Source organism: Microcebus murinus, chromosome 10 (assembly GCF_040939455.1).
Source record: "Microcebus murinus isolate Inina chromosome 10, M.murinus_Inina_mat1.0, whole genome shotgun sequence".
Classification (NCBI taxonomy): domain Eukaryota; kingdom Metazoa; phylum Chordata; class Mammalia; order Primates; family Cheirogaleidae; genus Microcebus; species Microcebus murinus.
In genome coordinates, this window is record NC_134113.1 from 7,256,388 (window position 1) to 7,269,444 (window position 13,057).

General features: G+C 44.2%; 1 protein-coding gene across 1 annotated transcript in view; it reads right to left on the reverse strand.

The window, feature by feature from the left end:
* The window catches only part of MEI1 (meiotic double-stranded break formation protein 1), a 76,177-nt gene that overhangs the window by 56,896 nt on the left and 6,224 nt on the right, over positions 1-13,057 (reverse strand). The window contains exons 4-8 of the mRNA XM_076007829.1: positions 12,012-12,085; positions 9,588-9,693; positions 8,870-9,106; positions 6,520-6,650; positions 576-775 (exon numbers count right to left, since the gene is read on the reverse strand). Of these exons, the coding sequence (XP_075863944.1) occupies positions 576-775; positions 6,520-6,650; positions 8,870-9,106; positions 9,588-9,693; positions 12,012-12,085 (748 nt within the window). The remainder of the gene's footprint in view (positions 1-575; positions 776-6,519; positions 6,651-8,869; positions 9,107-9,587; positions 9,694-12,011; positions 12,086-13,057) is intronic.

The following is a 13,057-nucleotide window of genomic DNA, read 5'->3' on the forward strand; positions in this document are numbered from 1 at the left end:
GAGACTTTTTTTTAAGAGACAAGGTCTCACTCTGTTGCCCAAGCTAGGACTGGAGTGCAGTGGCATAATCATGGCTCACTGCAGCCTCAAACTCCCAGGCTCAAGCAATCCTCCTGCCTCAGCCTCCCTGAGTGTTGGGATTTGAGGCTCCAGGACCAGCAAGACTTGATTTTACATCCCATCTCTGCCAATAACTACGCTTGTCAATTTGAACTAGTTATTTCTCTTCTCTGAGCCTCAATTTCCTTATTTATAAAATAGCAAAGGTGAGAACCTAAATGTAGTAACATTTGCAGTATACCCCAGGGCATATTTCCCAGCTCAGAATAAGCTCTTGAGAAACATTAGTTCCCTTTGCCCACCTGGTCCACAGGTCTTTCCACCACACTATACTAGGTTTCTATTCCTAGATGGTCAAATAAATGACAAAAATCAGTAACAAATTGCTCAAGGTCATATAAGAAATCTGTAGGAAAAGGATTCAGATGTTGCAAGGCCCAGTTCCTAGAGTCTGTCATGTACAACCAAACCTGTCACCATTCCATCCCTCTAGTATATATCAAAGATCCTCTGACAGGGCTGCTGCCACTGCTGTGACCCCCAGGACCCTACTTAGAATTCTGGGGTCCTCCAAGGAGAAAGTTAGAAGGGCTTCCCTACCTGGGATGTCAGCATGGATGAAGGCTGGGGCATGCTTCATTGGGGAGTGGACCAGCACGGCAGTTATACAGTGGGCACTGGCCACCTGCAGGGTCTCATCTCTAGAGAGGAGAAGCTAGAGAAACAGACAGAAGAAAGTATCCAGTCACACTACTGGTAGGACCAGAGGAACTGGCCTGAGTGCCTCAGGGCAGAAGCCCAATTCCTCTCTGAACCCTCCTGCACCACAGGGCATCAGGCACAAGGATAGTGCACAGGGAGAGCAGTTATGTATTTTGGAAAAGAGTCTCTGCAAACAGCAGAGAAATATTAATATAATGAAAGAACACAATGTAAAATCCATACACGGCACTCAAAGAGCACTAAAACTGTCACCAGTAAGTGCTCAGGTCTTCATTGATAAAAGTACTTTCACAGCCCTCATTTGTTTTGTTTTGTTTTGTTTTTTTGTTGTTGTTTTAAGAGACAGGGTCTCACTCTGTTACTGGCTGGGACTGGAGTGCAGTGGCACAATCATAGTTCATTACAGCCTTGAGCTCCTGGGCTCAAGCGATCCTCCTGCCTCAGCCTCCCAAGTAGCTGGCACTACAGGCATATGCCACCATACCCAACTAATTTTTCTTATTTTTTTGTAGATATGGGATCTTGCTGTGTTGCCCAGGATGATCTCATCTGGTTTTGATGTTTACAACAATCCTGTAATGTAACAAGGAAAGGTTCCACTATGATCCTCACTTTACTTAGTGTACAGGAAAAAGTTAACATAGTAGCCCTGAGGCTATTATCCTTAGAAAGCCCTGTCTGCAAGGCTGGCTCTTGGCTGGGTTTAGGAACTTGGATTTCAGGAGAGTTCATACCATTCCCAGAACTAATGAGAGAGTGGCTCACTGTGACTATTTGTACAAACAATGAAGAGCTGACCCTTTAATAACATGGGCTTGAACTGTGAGGGTCCACTTATATGCAGCTTTTTTTTCCCACCAGACACCAATGGAAAATGCAGTATTCACATGATTCAAAACCAGCGCATATGGTGGGCCAATTTTTCCTACACTGGGCTTCCAAAGGGCTGACTGTGGCACTTGAGTATATGCAGATTTGGTTACACGCAGGCAGTCCTGGAACCAATCCCCCATGTATATGAGGGATGACTGTGGTTTATGTCCAACAGCTGCTTTCCTTCTGGGAGCCTGGAATTTTAGAATGTGCTAGGTAAAGGGTGCCTACTTAACCAACCAGCCCCCAGTAAAAACCCCTGGGTGCTGAGACTCTAGTGAGCTTCCCCAGTAGGGAATGTTTCACACATGTTGTCACAATTCATTGCTGGAGGAATGAAGTGCATCCTGTGTAACTCCACTGGGAGAGGATTCTGGAAGCTTATGCTGGTTTCCCCTGGACTTTGCCCCATAAGCCTTTCCCTTTGCTGATTTGGGTTTATATCCTTTTGCTTTGATAAAAATCATAGCCATGAGTACAACTATATGCTGAGTCCTGTGAGTTCTCCTAGTCAATCATTGAACCTGGGGGGTGTTCTTGGGGACCTTCAGCAAGGTTAAGTTATTTACTCCAGGCTACACAGCTGATAAGTGGCAAAACTAAGGCAGTAACCCAGGTCAGTCAAGTCCAAATCTAGGAGTCTTCCAACAACTGAGATGCTTCCCCCACCAATATTTTAGATCGGGTTACCCTTCTACTTAAAACATCTAAATGAATTTCCATTGTACTCTGAATAATATTCAAACTCCTACTAGACACCCTAGCTATTAGGAGTGCCTATAACACTTTCAGAAATCAAGAAAAGAGTTAACTGCACCAGTTATCTCTGTGTAAACACAGATTTTAAGTGTAGTAGAAACTGATCTCTCAGGGGAAAATGCCCAATAGAACATACATCATCAGAAAAAGGAAAGTGTACCTAGTTTTAAAGCTTGAAAAAGACAAAGTCACACTCACATCTAGGCGAGATACATCTAAGAACTACAAACTTAAACCGCTATCACCATACTAGACTTACAAATGGATACATAAATAGCCTTTCTGAAAGTATGTAAAAGAGTTCAAATATTAATCTCTATCATGCTCTCTTTTATAAAAGAAATGACATATTGTGTTTTATCCTAAAACATCATTGATGTAAGGTAAACCATCATTTTATGTACCACAAAGAAAAAGTGCTATCAGTTAAAGTATGTTGCACAACTGATGATAAAATGTCTCCCAATTTCAGAGCTATTAAAATGTAAAAAAATATATATCTCAGAATCAAGGAATTATGATATTTATCCATTAAGGAAAACAAAAACTCTTCATTTAAAATGCATGTTCCGGGCCGGTCGCGGTGGCTCACGCCTGTAATCCTAGCTCTCTGGGAGGCCGAGGCGGGCAGATTGCTCGAGGTCAGGAGTTCGAAACCAGCCTGAGCAAGAGCGAGACCCCGTCTCTACTATAAATAGAAAGAAACTAATTGGCCAACTAAGATATATATAGAAAAAATTAGCCGGGCATGGTGGCACATGCCTGTAGTCCCAGCTACTTGGGAGGCTGAGACAGAAGGATCGCTTGAGCCCAGGAGTTTGAGGTTGCTGTGAGCGAGGCTGACGCCACGGCACTCACTCTAGCCTGGGCAACAAAGCGAGACTCTGTCTCAAAAAAAATAAATAAATAAAAAAAATAAAATAAAATGCATGTTCCTTATGATGAAAAAAACACTCCAACCCTATTTTTCCATCACAAACAAAATTAACTATCTTTTAAAAATCCTAATTATGTATCACGACCTACCAGGGCTTGCATGACTTACCCCTGCTTAATTTCTAGCCTTATCTTGGGCCACCTTCCCTCACCTCCCACCCCCCATCCCATCTCACTGGCCTCTATCTGTTTCCAGAACACATCAAGCCCTTCCCTTCCTCCAACCTTTATTTGCTATTCCTTCTGCATGAAATGCTTTTCTGCCTACTCTTCACATCACTTCATACTAATTCTTCAAGTGTCAGTTCAAAGCCCTTCAGAGATGACCTGCCCAACCACTCGACCTGTAAGTGGCTTTCTCCACTAATATCTCATCTCCTTTTTATTTCCTTCATAGTACTTACCACAATCTGTAATTACTTTGCTTATTCATTTATTCATTTGTTTATTTATTTATTTATTTATTTTTTTTTTTTGAGACAGTGTCTCACTTTGTTGCCTAGGCTAGAGTGAGTGCCGTGGCGTCAGCCTGGTTCACAGCAACCTCAATCTCCTGGGCTCAGCGATCCTCCTGCCTCAGCCTCCCGAGTAGCTGGGACTACAGGCATGCGCCACCATGCCCGGCTAATTTTCTTTTGTATATATATTTTTAGTTGGCCAATTAATTTCTTTCTATTTATAGTAGAGATGGGGTCTCACTCTTGCTCAGGCTGGTTTCAAACTCCTGACCTTGAGCAATCCGCCCGCCTTGGCCTCCCAAAGTGCTAGGATTACAGTCGTGAGCCACCGCGCCCGGCCTATTCATTTGTTTATTATCTGCCTTCCCCACCTGACTGTGAGCTATGTAAGGGCAGGAAATTCATCTTTTTACATGCAATGATATTCCCAGTGCCTAACACAGTGACTAACACATCACATTAGGGCTCAGTGGGTATTTGAGTAAATGAATGAATCAGCATTGCAACAGCAGGAACATGAACATTGACAACACATTCCCAGGGATCTGAATTTTGGGGAAATAGGTTGATAATCAGCCAAAAGTGGGAAAGAATAGCATTAGACTCTGGCAATTTAAAAAATTCCTGAATGGAGGCCAATCTTGTCTTTATTTAAAATTTTTATATTTATATTTTATCCATCATTAATTTTTTGCATTAATTTTAATTTTTTTTCCTAATATAGAGTCTCACTCTGTCACCCTGGGTAGAGTGCAGTGGTGTCATCGTAGCTCACTGTAACCTCAAACTCCTGGGCTCCAGTGATCCTCCTGCCTCAGCCTCCCAAGTAGCTGGGACTATGGGTGTGTACCATGATGCTGGCTAATTTTTCTATGTTTAGTAGAGACGGGGTCTCGTTCTTGCTCAGGCTGGTCTCGAACTCCTGAGCTCAAGTAATCCTCTCACCTCAGCCTCCCAGAGTGCTAGGATTACCGTGCCTGGCCTGATTTTTTAAAATATTATTTATCTTGATTGCTGTGGTTTCTTTAACACCCACTTAAATTTTGCACCCAAGGCAAGTGCCTTACTTGCTTCCCCTCGTTCTAATCCTGCTGGTTGCTATAGTAAAATAAAACCCTGACCAGCCAAAATTGCCAATGGAAGAACAGTTTCCACATATGGATGGAAGCCAGGACCTCTAAGCTAAGATTCCTGTCTCTACAAAGTTCTCTTACTATAGGGAAGTGCTCTTTAATCCCTGCCACTGCCATCCATGCTGCCTTGGTGCCTTGTGAGGCCACAAGACCCCTTCTCTAAGTCCTTGTGCCCCTGCTGGGCCCAGGATCAAATGTTCTAATGACATGTTAACATGGACTCCAGGATGGCAGCAGAGATATAGACACAGAAAGTGACCTGATGTGAGATTTTCTGGTTCAGAGATATAGGCATTGCTCGCTAGAGGTCACAGGCTTTGCATGGACCATTCTAGAGGCATCCTAGAGAAACAAGAAGGAGCAGTTTACTCTGGCTTTTTAACCTATCCCCAACTGTCTCCTTCTTAATTCTGACCAGAGCTCCTCCTCCTTCCTGCAGAAGGAGCCCCTCAGTCTGATCAACCAACCCCTGCTATCACGTGAGGATCTTCAGCTCTGCCAGGCCCTGTGCTGAGCACTGGGGAGAGACGCCAGACTCAGAGCCTGCCCTGAAGAAGCTCCCAGTCAGTCAACCACAATATGATGAGGTATGTACTGTGACAGAGGGGCACTTTCTGTCTAAAGGAGCTGGGGTGACAGAGGAGCCCTACAGGTTTGGAGCCTGAATCAGATCAACAGACAAAGAGAGGGGAAATGCCCTACTGGCCAAGGAAGAGCAGATACACAGGCTCAGAGACATGACCTAGCATGTACAAGACAAGGGAGAAGGGGTAGGAGAAGGGGAACAACAACGACAACAAAAATGACCAGGGAGAAGTTGCAAATGGCTGGAGCACTCGGTTATGGGGTAGAAGAGACAGGAAATTGGGGCTGAAGGGATTAGCAAGGTCCAGACAAAGAGAGTTTTCAGTACCAAGCTGAGAAATTTATCCCTAAAACAACTGAGGTGGCTTTGTTTCTGCTGCTGTATGTATTCTCCATTCTTAGGAAGCCCATTTATGAAGGGGAAGATGCAGAGACAAGAATTTACAATAGGCCGGGTGTGGTGGCTCATGCCTATATTCCTAGCACTCCAGGAGGCTGAGGCAGGATGATCATTGAAGTCAGCAGTTCGAGACCAGCCTGAGTAAGAGCGAGACCCTATCTCTACAAAAAATAAAAAGAAATTAGCCAGACAACTAAAAATAGAAAACATAAAATTAGCCGGGCATGGTGGCACATGCCTGTAGTCCCAGATATTCGGGAGGCTGAAGCAGGAGGATCGCTTGAGCCCTGGAGTCTGAGGTTGCTGTGAGCTAGGTTGATGCCACGGCACTCTAGCCGGGGCAACAGAGCAAAACTCTGTCTCAAGAAAATAAATAAGTAAATTTAAATACAATTTAATTAAATAAATACATAAATAAATTACAACTGAAAAGAAACCTGCATTGAGTCTTCTAACAGCATATTGTTTTGGTCAGTAAGAAAACACTTTTGGAAATTCTAGATAGAAGGAGTGGTGAATGAAGACAGGGCCCAGGAAGCACTTGAGTTCTCTTGTTATTGAACCTTGAGAGCAGGAATCACAAGACAACTACCTTTTTGAGCACCAAAGGCAGTGAGGTCTCTCCTGGTGGTCTTGCGATACTCTCTGCACTTTCTGCCAGTGCAGACTTGTTCATGATCATGGACACAAAGAGATCATACTTCAGCAGCTGCCTCAGCAAACCTAGGAAACAAAGGGATTGGGAAGTAAGGAGAGAGGAACACAGGCACCAGAGCACTCCCAAGACAGCCCCTCAGACATCTCCAGAGAAAACTCTTCATGTCTCCATAAAGATGAAGAACGAGTAGACTCCTTAAGCACCAATTTGCTTTCTGCAACCCGGCTCTCTTCCACAAGAATTTAGTGAGAACCTACTAAGTGCTAGGCCTAAGGGTCTAGGGATTGAATAGTAAGCAAGGTAAACACAGCCCTGATTACCACACTGGACTATAAGTTTCATGAGGGCAGGAATACTGTCAGCTTTACCATATCACCCATCACCTCACACAGTTCCAGACACATAGCAGGGATTCAATAAAGATATGTAACAGAATATAAGACCTACAGCACTTGAAGAGTCCAGAGAATGTGACCACACACCTGGCTAGAGGAAAGAGGGGGAAGGAAAGGCTCCAGAGAAGAGGTGGCATTTAAAATGGGAATTCCCAGTACCATCAGCTGGGATTTCCCTCTGCTGTGCCCTGTTCCAAGTTACCACAGACACAGGCTGCTTCATGGCTTACGGTTTGGCCCATGCCTCTGCCTTCCTCCTTTTCCTTGCTCCAATTCCTACTCACACTTCAGGACTCAGTTCAGGCATCCTTTCCTTCTGGAAGCCTCTCCTGTCTCCTGCTCCCACCCTCTGTTATGCACCTCCCTGACAGCACTCACTGCACTGCACTCCAATTGCCCATGTCTGTCTTCTACACTGGCTTGTGAGCCCCCCAGGACAGAGCTTGGGTCTGATCATTTCTGTGACCCCAGAGGCCAGCACAGGACCAGGTACAGAAAAGGAAGGCTGATTATATGTGGCTGGATTGTTCATAACAGAGCTCTTGGCCCAAACCATGAAAAGAAGCTGATGTCACCTATAATCTATGATTTCCCCCATAGCTTCTGTTCATAATAGGCCCTCACCTGGTCACCAATCATAGTGTCCATCTATTCTGTCCAAAACATGAAAGCTCCCTGCTCAGAAGCACTTGATAGACCTTATGTATAAATATGTAAGGAAATTGCAGGAGAAGAGGCTAAAAGGGTATACTGGGGCTCCAAAGAGCCTCAAGCAAAGAAACCCAGTACCATGGTTTGAATGTGTCCCCCAAAGTTCATGTGTTGGAAACTTGGTCCCCGATGTGGCAGTGGTGGGAGGTGGGGCCTGTGAGAGGTGTTTGGATCGTGGGTTTGGGTGTTTGGGTTTGGGCCCTCACGAATGAATTAATGCTGTTATCACTGGAGTGGGATTTTTATCATGGGAATGGGTTCCTCATAAAAGGACAAGTTTGTCTCCCTCTCACTCTTTCTCTTGCCCTCTCTGCCCCACGACATAGCAAGGAGGTTTTTGCCAGATGCTGGCCTCTTTTTTTTTTTTTTTTGAGACAGAGTCTTACTTTTGTTGCCTGGGCTAGAGTGCCATGGCATCAGCCTAGCTCACAGCAACCTCAAACTCCGGGGCTCAAGCGATCCTCCTGCCTCAGCCTCCTGAGTAGCTGGGACTACAGGCATGCACCACCATGCCCAGCTAATATATATGTTTAGTTGGCCAATTAATTTATTTGTATTTATAGTAGAGACAGGGTCTCACTCTTGCTCAGGCTGGTTTTGAACTCCTGACCTTGAGTAATCCACCTGCCTCGGCCTCCCAGAGTGCTAGGATTACAGGCGTGAGCCACTGCGCCTGGCCAGATGCTGGCCTCTTGATCTTGGACTTCCCAGCCTCCACAACCATGAACCAATAAATTTCTACTCCTTATAAATTACCCAGTCTGTGGTATTCTGTTACAGCAGCACAAAATGGACCAAAACACCTGGACTTTACCCCGGAGGACAGAAGAAGCCAAGAAGATTTTCTGCTAGGAAAGTGATAGGATGTGAGCTCTACAGCATGAAGATTAACTTGGCAGCAAGTACAGGATGCACCAGGGCAGGCATTAAAGATTGGAGGCAGAAAAATAGCCATGCCACTTTCCTTCCTCTTTTCTTTCCAAAGGCAATGTTCTTAAGATGCTACACCAATTCTAGACATCTTTCACACGGTCTGTGCATCTCATCTCCCAAAATTGTGGCTTCTACTCTTTGCAAAACAGCAAATTTCCCTACTAGTAAAGAGGCCAATATATCAAGTCTTCTAGCAGAGCCTCAAAAAGCTTACTCTCCCTTTTCTCTCCAGCCCCATGTCTTACCCAAGCAGTTGATCTGTAGCTCCTTAGTCTGGGCACCATCCAGAGTGGAAAGGAAGAGGGGACAAAGCTTCTCTCGGAAATGTCCTGAAAGGATCTCAGCTGCTGTTGGTGAGGAGTATAGCTTCCCATAAAGGTAACAGACAGAAGCTTGCACTCCCTCGTTGGGGTATACTAAGCCTCTCAACAGATGTTCCATCATGTTGCCTGTCCAGAAAAAAACCAAGGAGCCAGGGGAAGTTTCACAATGTCAACTGCTATATCAAACTCCAAACTACTGTCCCCGATGGGGTAGTAATGGTAATTCTCTGTAATCCCCCACAATAAATGCTTTCTGGATACTTAATCAAAAGAGACAGCCAAAGCTTAGAGAAGTTAAGTGATTTACCCTTCAATAAATCCTCTGTAAGATATTTATTTGCCTTTCCCTGGTAGCAAAAAGTACTTCTATATTCCAGAATTAATTCCTCCTTCCATCTAAAAGGAAGGTTCACAGTAGATGCTTCCTTCATTTGTTTTAAGGAATGAATGGAAATAGCCCAAGACTAGAGTCAAGAAACTGACCTTTTTCAAACTGACCTACACAGAGCACATTTTGTAGATGGGGAAACTGAAGGCTAGAACAAGAAAGTAAAGACTTCCCAGTGAATGAGCCTCCCAGATGGCAGTGTGATCAAAACAGGTAAAAGGGTAGTGGCAACTCTTCCCACAGGTCACTCACCATGCTCCATTACAAGTTCATCTGCCAAAGCAGGGATGGCGTCCACCAATTTGCCAAGAAGGGTCAGGGTGGCCAAGCTGCCTCGCACAGAGGGCATGTTACACAGCTACAGAAAGTGAACATATTCCATTCTATCAGCTGGGATCAGGATAGATCTCCTGCCCAAATTGATCTTGCCCTACCAACACCAACCTGTATAGTTCATGTATTGCTCCACAATAAGCAACCAGCTTCTTCAGTGAAGTGTCCAACTCCCCCATTTTACTGGGAACTCCCAGGAGAAAGGGATTGAGTCAAAATCCTGTCAGAGTCCTCAGTACTTAGCTCAGTATGCATTTGTTAAACTGAATTAAAATTAGCATATTTTGCCTCCCATAGAACCAGAAACTAGAGGGTAAAAGTTGGGACTGTCATAAGACAGAATGCTGACTCAATGCAAAAAAACTATATTATTATCATCATTATTACAGCTGTGTGCCAGGTACTATGCTGGATGCTTTACGTGGAGAGGTTAATAGTATATATTTCACCTTTTCTACTGACTAGCTGTACTGCTTTGGGCATGACGTCTTTTTCAGAGTCTCACTCTGTTGCCCGGGCTAGAGTGCCGTGGCATCAGCCTAGCTCACAGCAACCTCAATCTCCTGGGCTCAAGCAATCCTGCTGCCTCAGCCTCCTGAGTAGCTGGGACTATAGGCATGCACCACCATGCCCGGCTAATTTTTTCTATATTTTTTAGTTGGCCAATTAATTTCTATTGTTTCAGTAGAGACGGGGGTCTCGCTCTTGCTCAGGTTGGTTTTGAATTCCTGACCTTGAGCAATCCACCCGCCTCGGCCTCCCAGAGTGCTAGGATTACAGGCGTGAGCCACCGCGCCCGGCCCTGGGCAAGACTCTTAACTCCTCTGGTAGGAAATAATAATTGTACCAGCCTTATAGGGCTGTTGACAGGACTGAATGAGATATTGTATATAAAGCACCTAACACAATAGTACTTAGCATACAGAAAGTGCTCAACAAATGTTAAGGGGCATCATCATAATGATAAGCATTGATATATATAATTATAAACTCAATCTGATATATTAATCACATGCAAAATAATAGTGATATAATTTAAACATAATTTATAATTAAGCATTCCTTTGGATGGCATTAAGATTTGTCTTTCTTGGCCAGGCGCAGTGGCTCACGCCTGTAAACCTAGCACTCTGGGAGGCCGAGGCGGGCAGACTGCTCGAGGTCAGGAGTTCGAAACCACCCTGATCAAGAGCGAGACCCCCGTCTCTACTATAAATAAAAAGAAATAGCCGGGCGAGGTGGCTCACGCCTGTAATCCTAGCTCTCTGGGAGGCCAAGGCAGGCAGATCGCTCGAGGTCAGGAGTTCGAAACCAGCCTGAGCAAGAGCGAGACTCCGTCTCTACTATAAATAGAAATTAATTGGCCAACTAATACATATAGAAAAAATTAGCTGGGCATGGTGGCGCATGCCTGTAGTCCCAGCTACTTGGGAGGCTGAGGCAGTAAGATTGCTTGAGCCCAGGAGTTTGAGGTTGCTGTGAACTAGGCTGACGCCATGGCACTCACTGTAGCCTGGGCGACAAAGCGAGACTCTGTCTCAAAAAAAAAAAAAAAAAAAAGAAATTAATTGGCCAACTAATATATATAGAAAAATATTAGCCGGGCATGGTGGCACATGCCTGTAGTCCCAGCTACTTGGGAGGCTAAGGCAGCAGGATTGCTTGAGCCCAGGAGATTGAGGTTGCTGTGAGCTAGGCTGAAGCCATGGCACTCACTCTAGCCTGGGCAACAAAGCAAGACTCTGTCTCAAAAAAAAGGTTTGTCTTTCTTCTGCAAAATAAATAAAAAGTGATTCTGATATTATTCCTCAATCTTAAATACAATACAAAAGCTACTGTTTGATATTTTTATACATTGAAGATAGCAGGTTAAACAAACCCACTCAATGTTTACCTCAGCTGCTAATAAGAGCAAATGCCTGCCTATGAAAGACTTAGTGGAAAAAAGAAAAAGAAAAAAAAAACAGGATAAAAACAGAATAATGAAAAAAAAAAAATAAGAGCAAATGCTTTCAGTACAATGTAATGTATACAATTCAAAATTAAATGAAATCACCAAAGCGAGACATAGTGAACATATTTCCTTGATAAATTTCTCACAGAAATCTGTATTGTGCTTAGAAAGTCACAGAGAATGGGCCATGGGATGATTATATCAGAAAGATGGGACTTCACTGCATGGATGTAGTGTCTGGGAGATTGAAAGGGCAAGGAAGGAAGCTGCCTCAGGCAAGTTCCTTTTCTCCTCTGTATTTCAATCTCCCCATTTCCTCAGAGCTACTGGCCCAGCTCTGATATCTGAGGATTCCGAGAGGTCTCAAGAACCCACAGCTATTTACTGACCTCTTTGTGGCACTCATCCAGAAGGCAATGGATGGTCTGCTCCAGCTTCGGCTGCATTGTGAGGTGGACAAGAACTGAGTAGATGAAATAGCATTACTAACTAACATAACTAAGACACCCCTGACCCCGAACCCACCTTTCAGAGCCCTTCTACTCCAATCAGTGCAGGACAAAGATGTGCTTGAGTTAATTCATACTATTCTTTGCTATTTCTCCCATTAAACTATGTGTGCATATCCAAACTAAAGGATTTCTGGCTTTCTCATTGTTAACATCAGTGGTTCTCAATTCAGGTTGCACATTAGAATCAATCACCTAGGATGCTTTAAAAAAAAAAAAACAATGCCCAAGTCTCACCTCAAACCAATTGGGAAAGAGTCCAAGCATCTTCATATTTTTTTAAAATATGTTAAAAATTTTATTTCCTTATTTTTTAATTTTTATTATTATAATAAATTAATTACTCACACCTGTAATCCTAGCACTCTGGGAGGATGAGGTGGGGGAATCACTCAAGGTCAGGAGTTTGAAACCAGCCTGAGCAAGAGTGAGACCCCCGTCTCTACTAAAAATAGAAAGAAATTAATTGGCCAACTAAAAATATAGAGAGAAAAAATTAGGCCGGGCTTGGTGGCTCACGCCTGTAATCCTAGCACTCTGGGAGGCTGAGGCAGGCGGATTGCTCGAGCTCAGGAGTTCGAAACCAGCCTGAGCAAGAGCAAGACCCCGTCTCTACTATAAATAGAAAGAAATTAATTGGCTAACTAATATACATAGAAAAAATTAGCTGGGCATGGTGGCGAATGCCTGTAGTCCCAGCTCCTCGGGAAGCTGAGGCAGGAGGATCACTTGAGCCCAGGAGTTTGAGGTTGCTGTGAGCTAGGCTGACGCCACGGCACTCACTCTAGCCTGGGTAACAAAGCGAGACTCTGTCTCAGAAAAAAAAAAAAAAAAAATTAGCCGGGCATGGTGATGCATGCCTGTAGTCCCAGCTACTCGGGAGGCTGAGGCAGGAGGATTGCTTGAGCCCAGGATTTGAGGTTGCT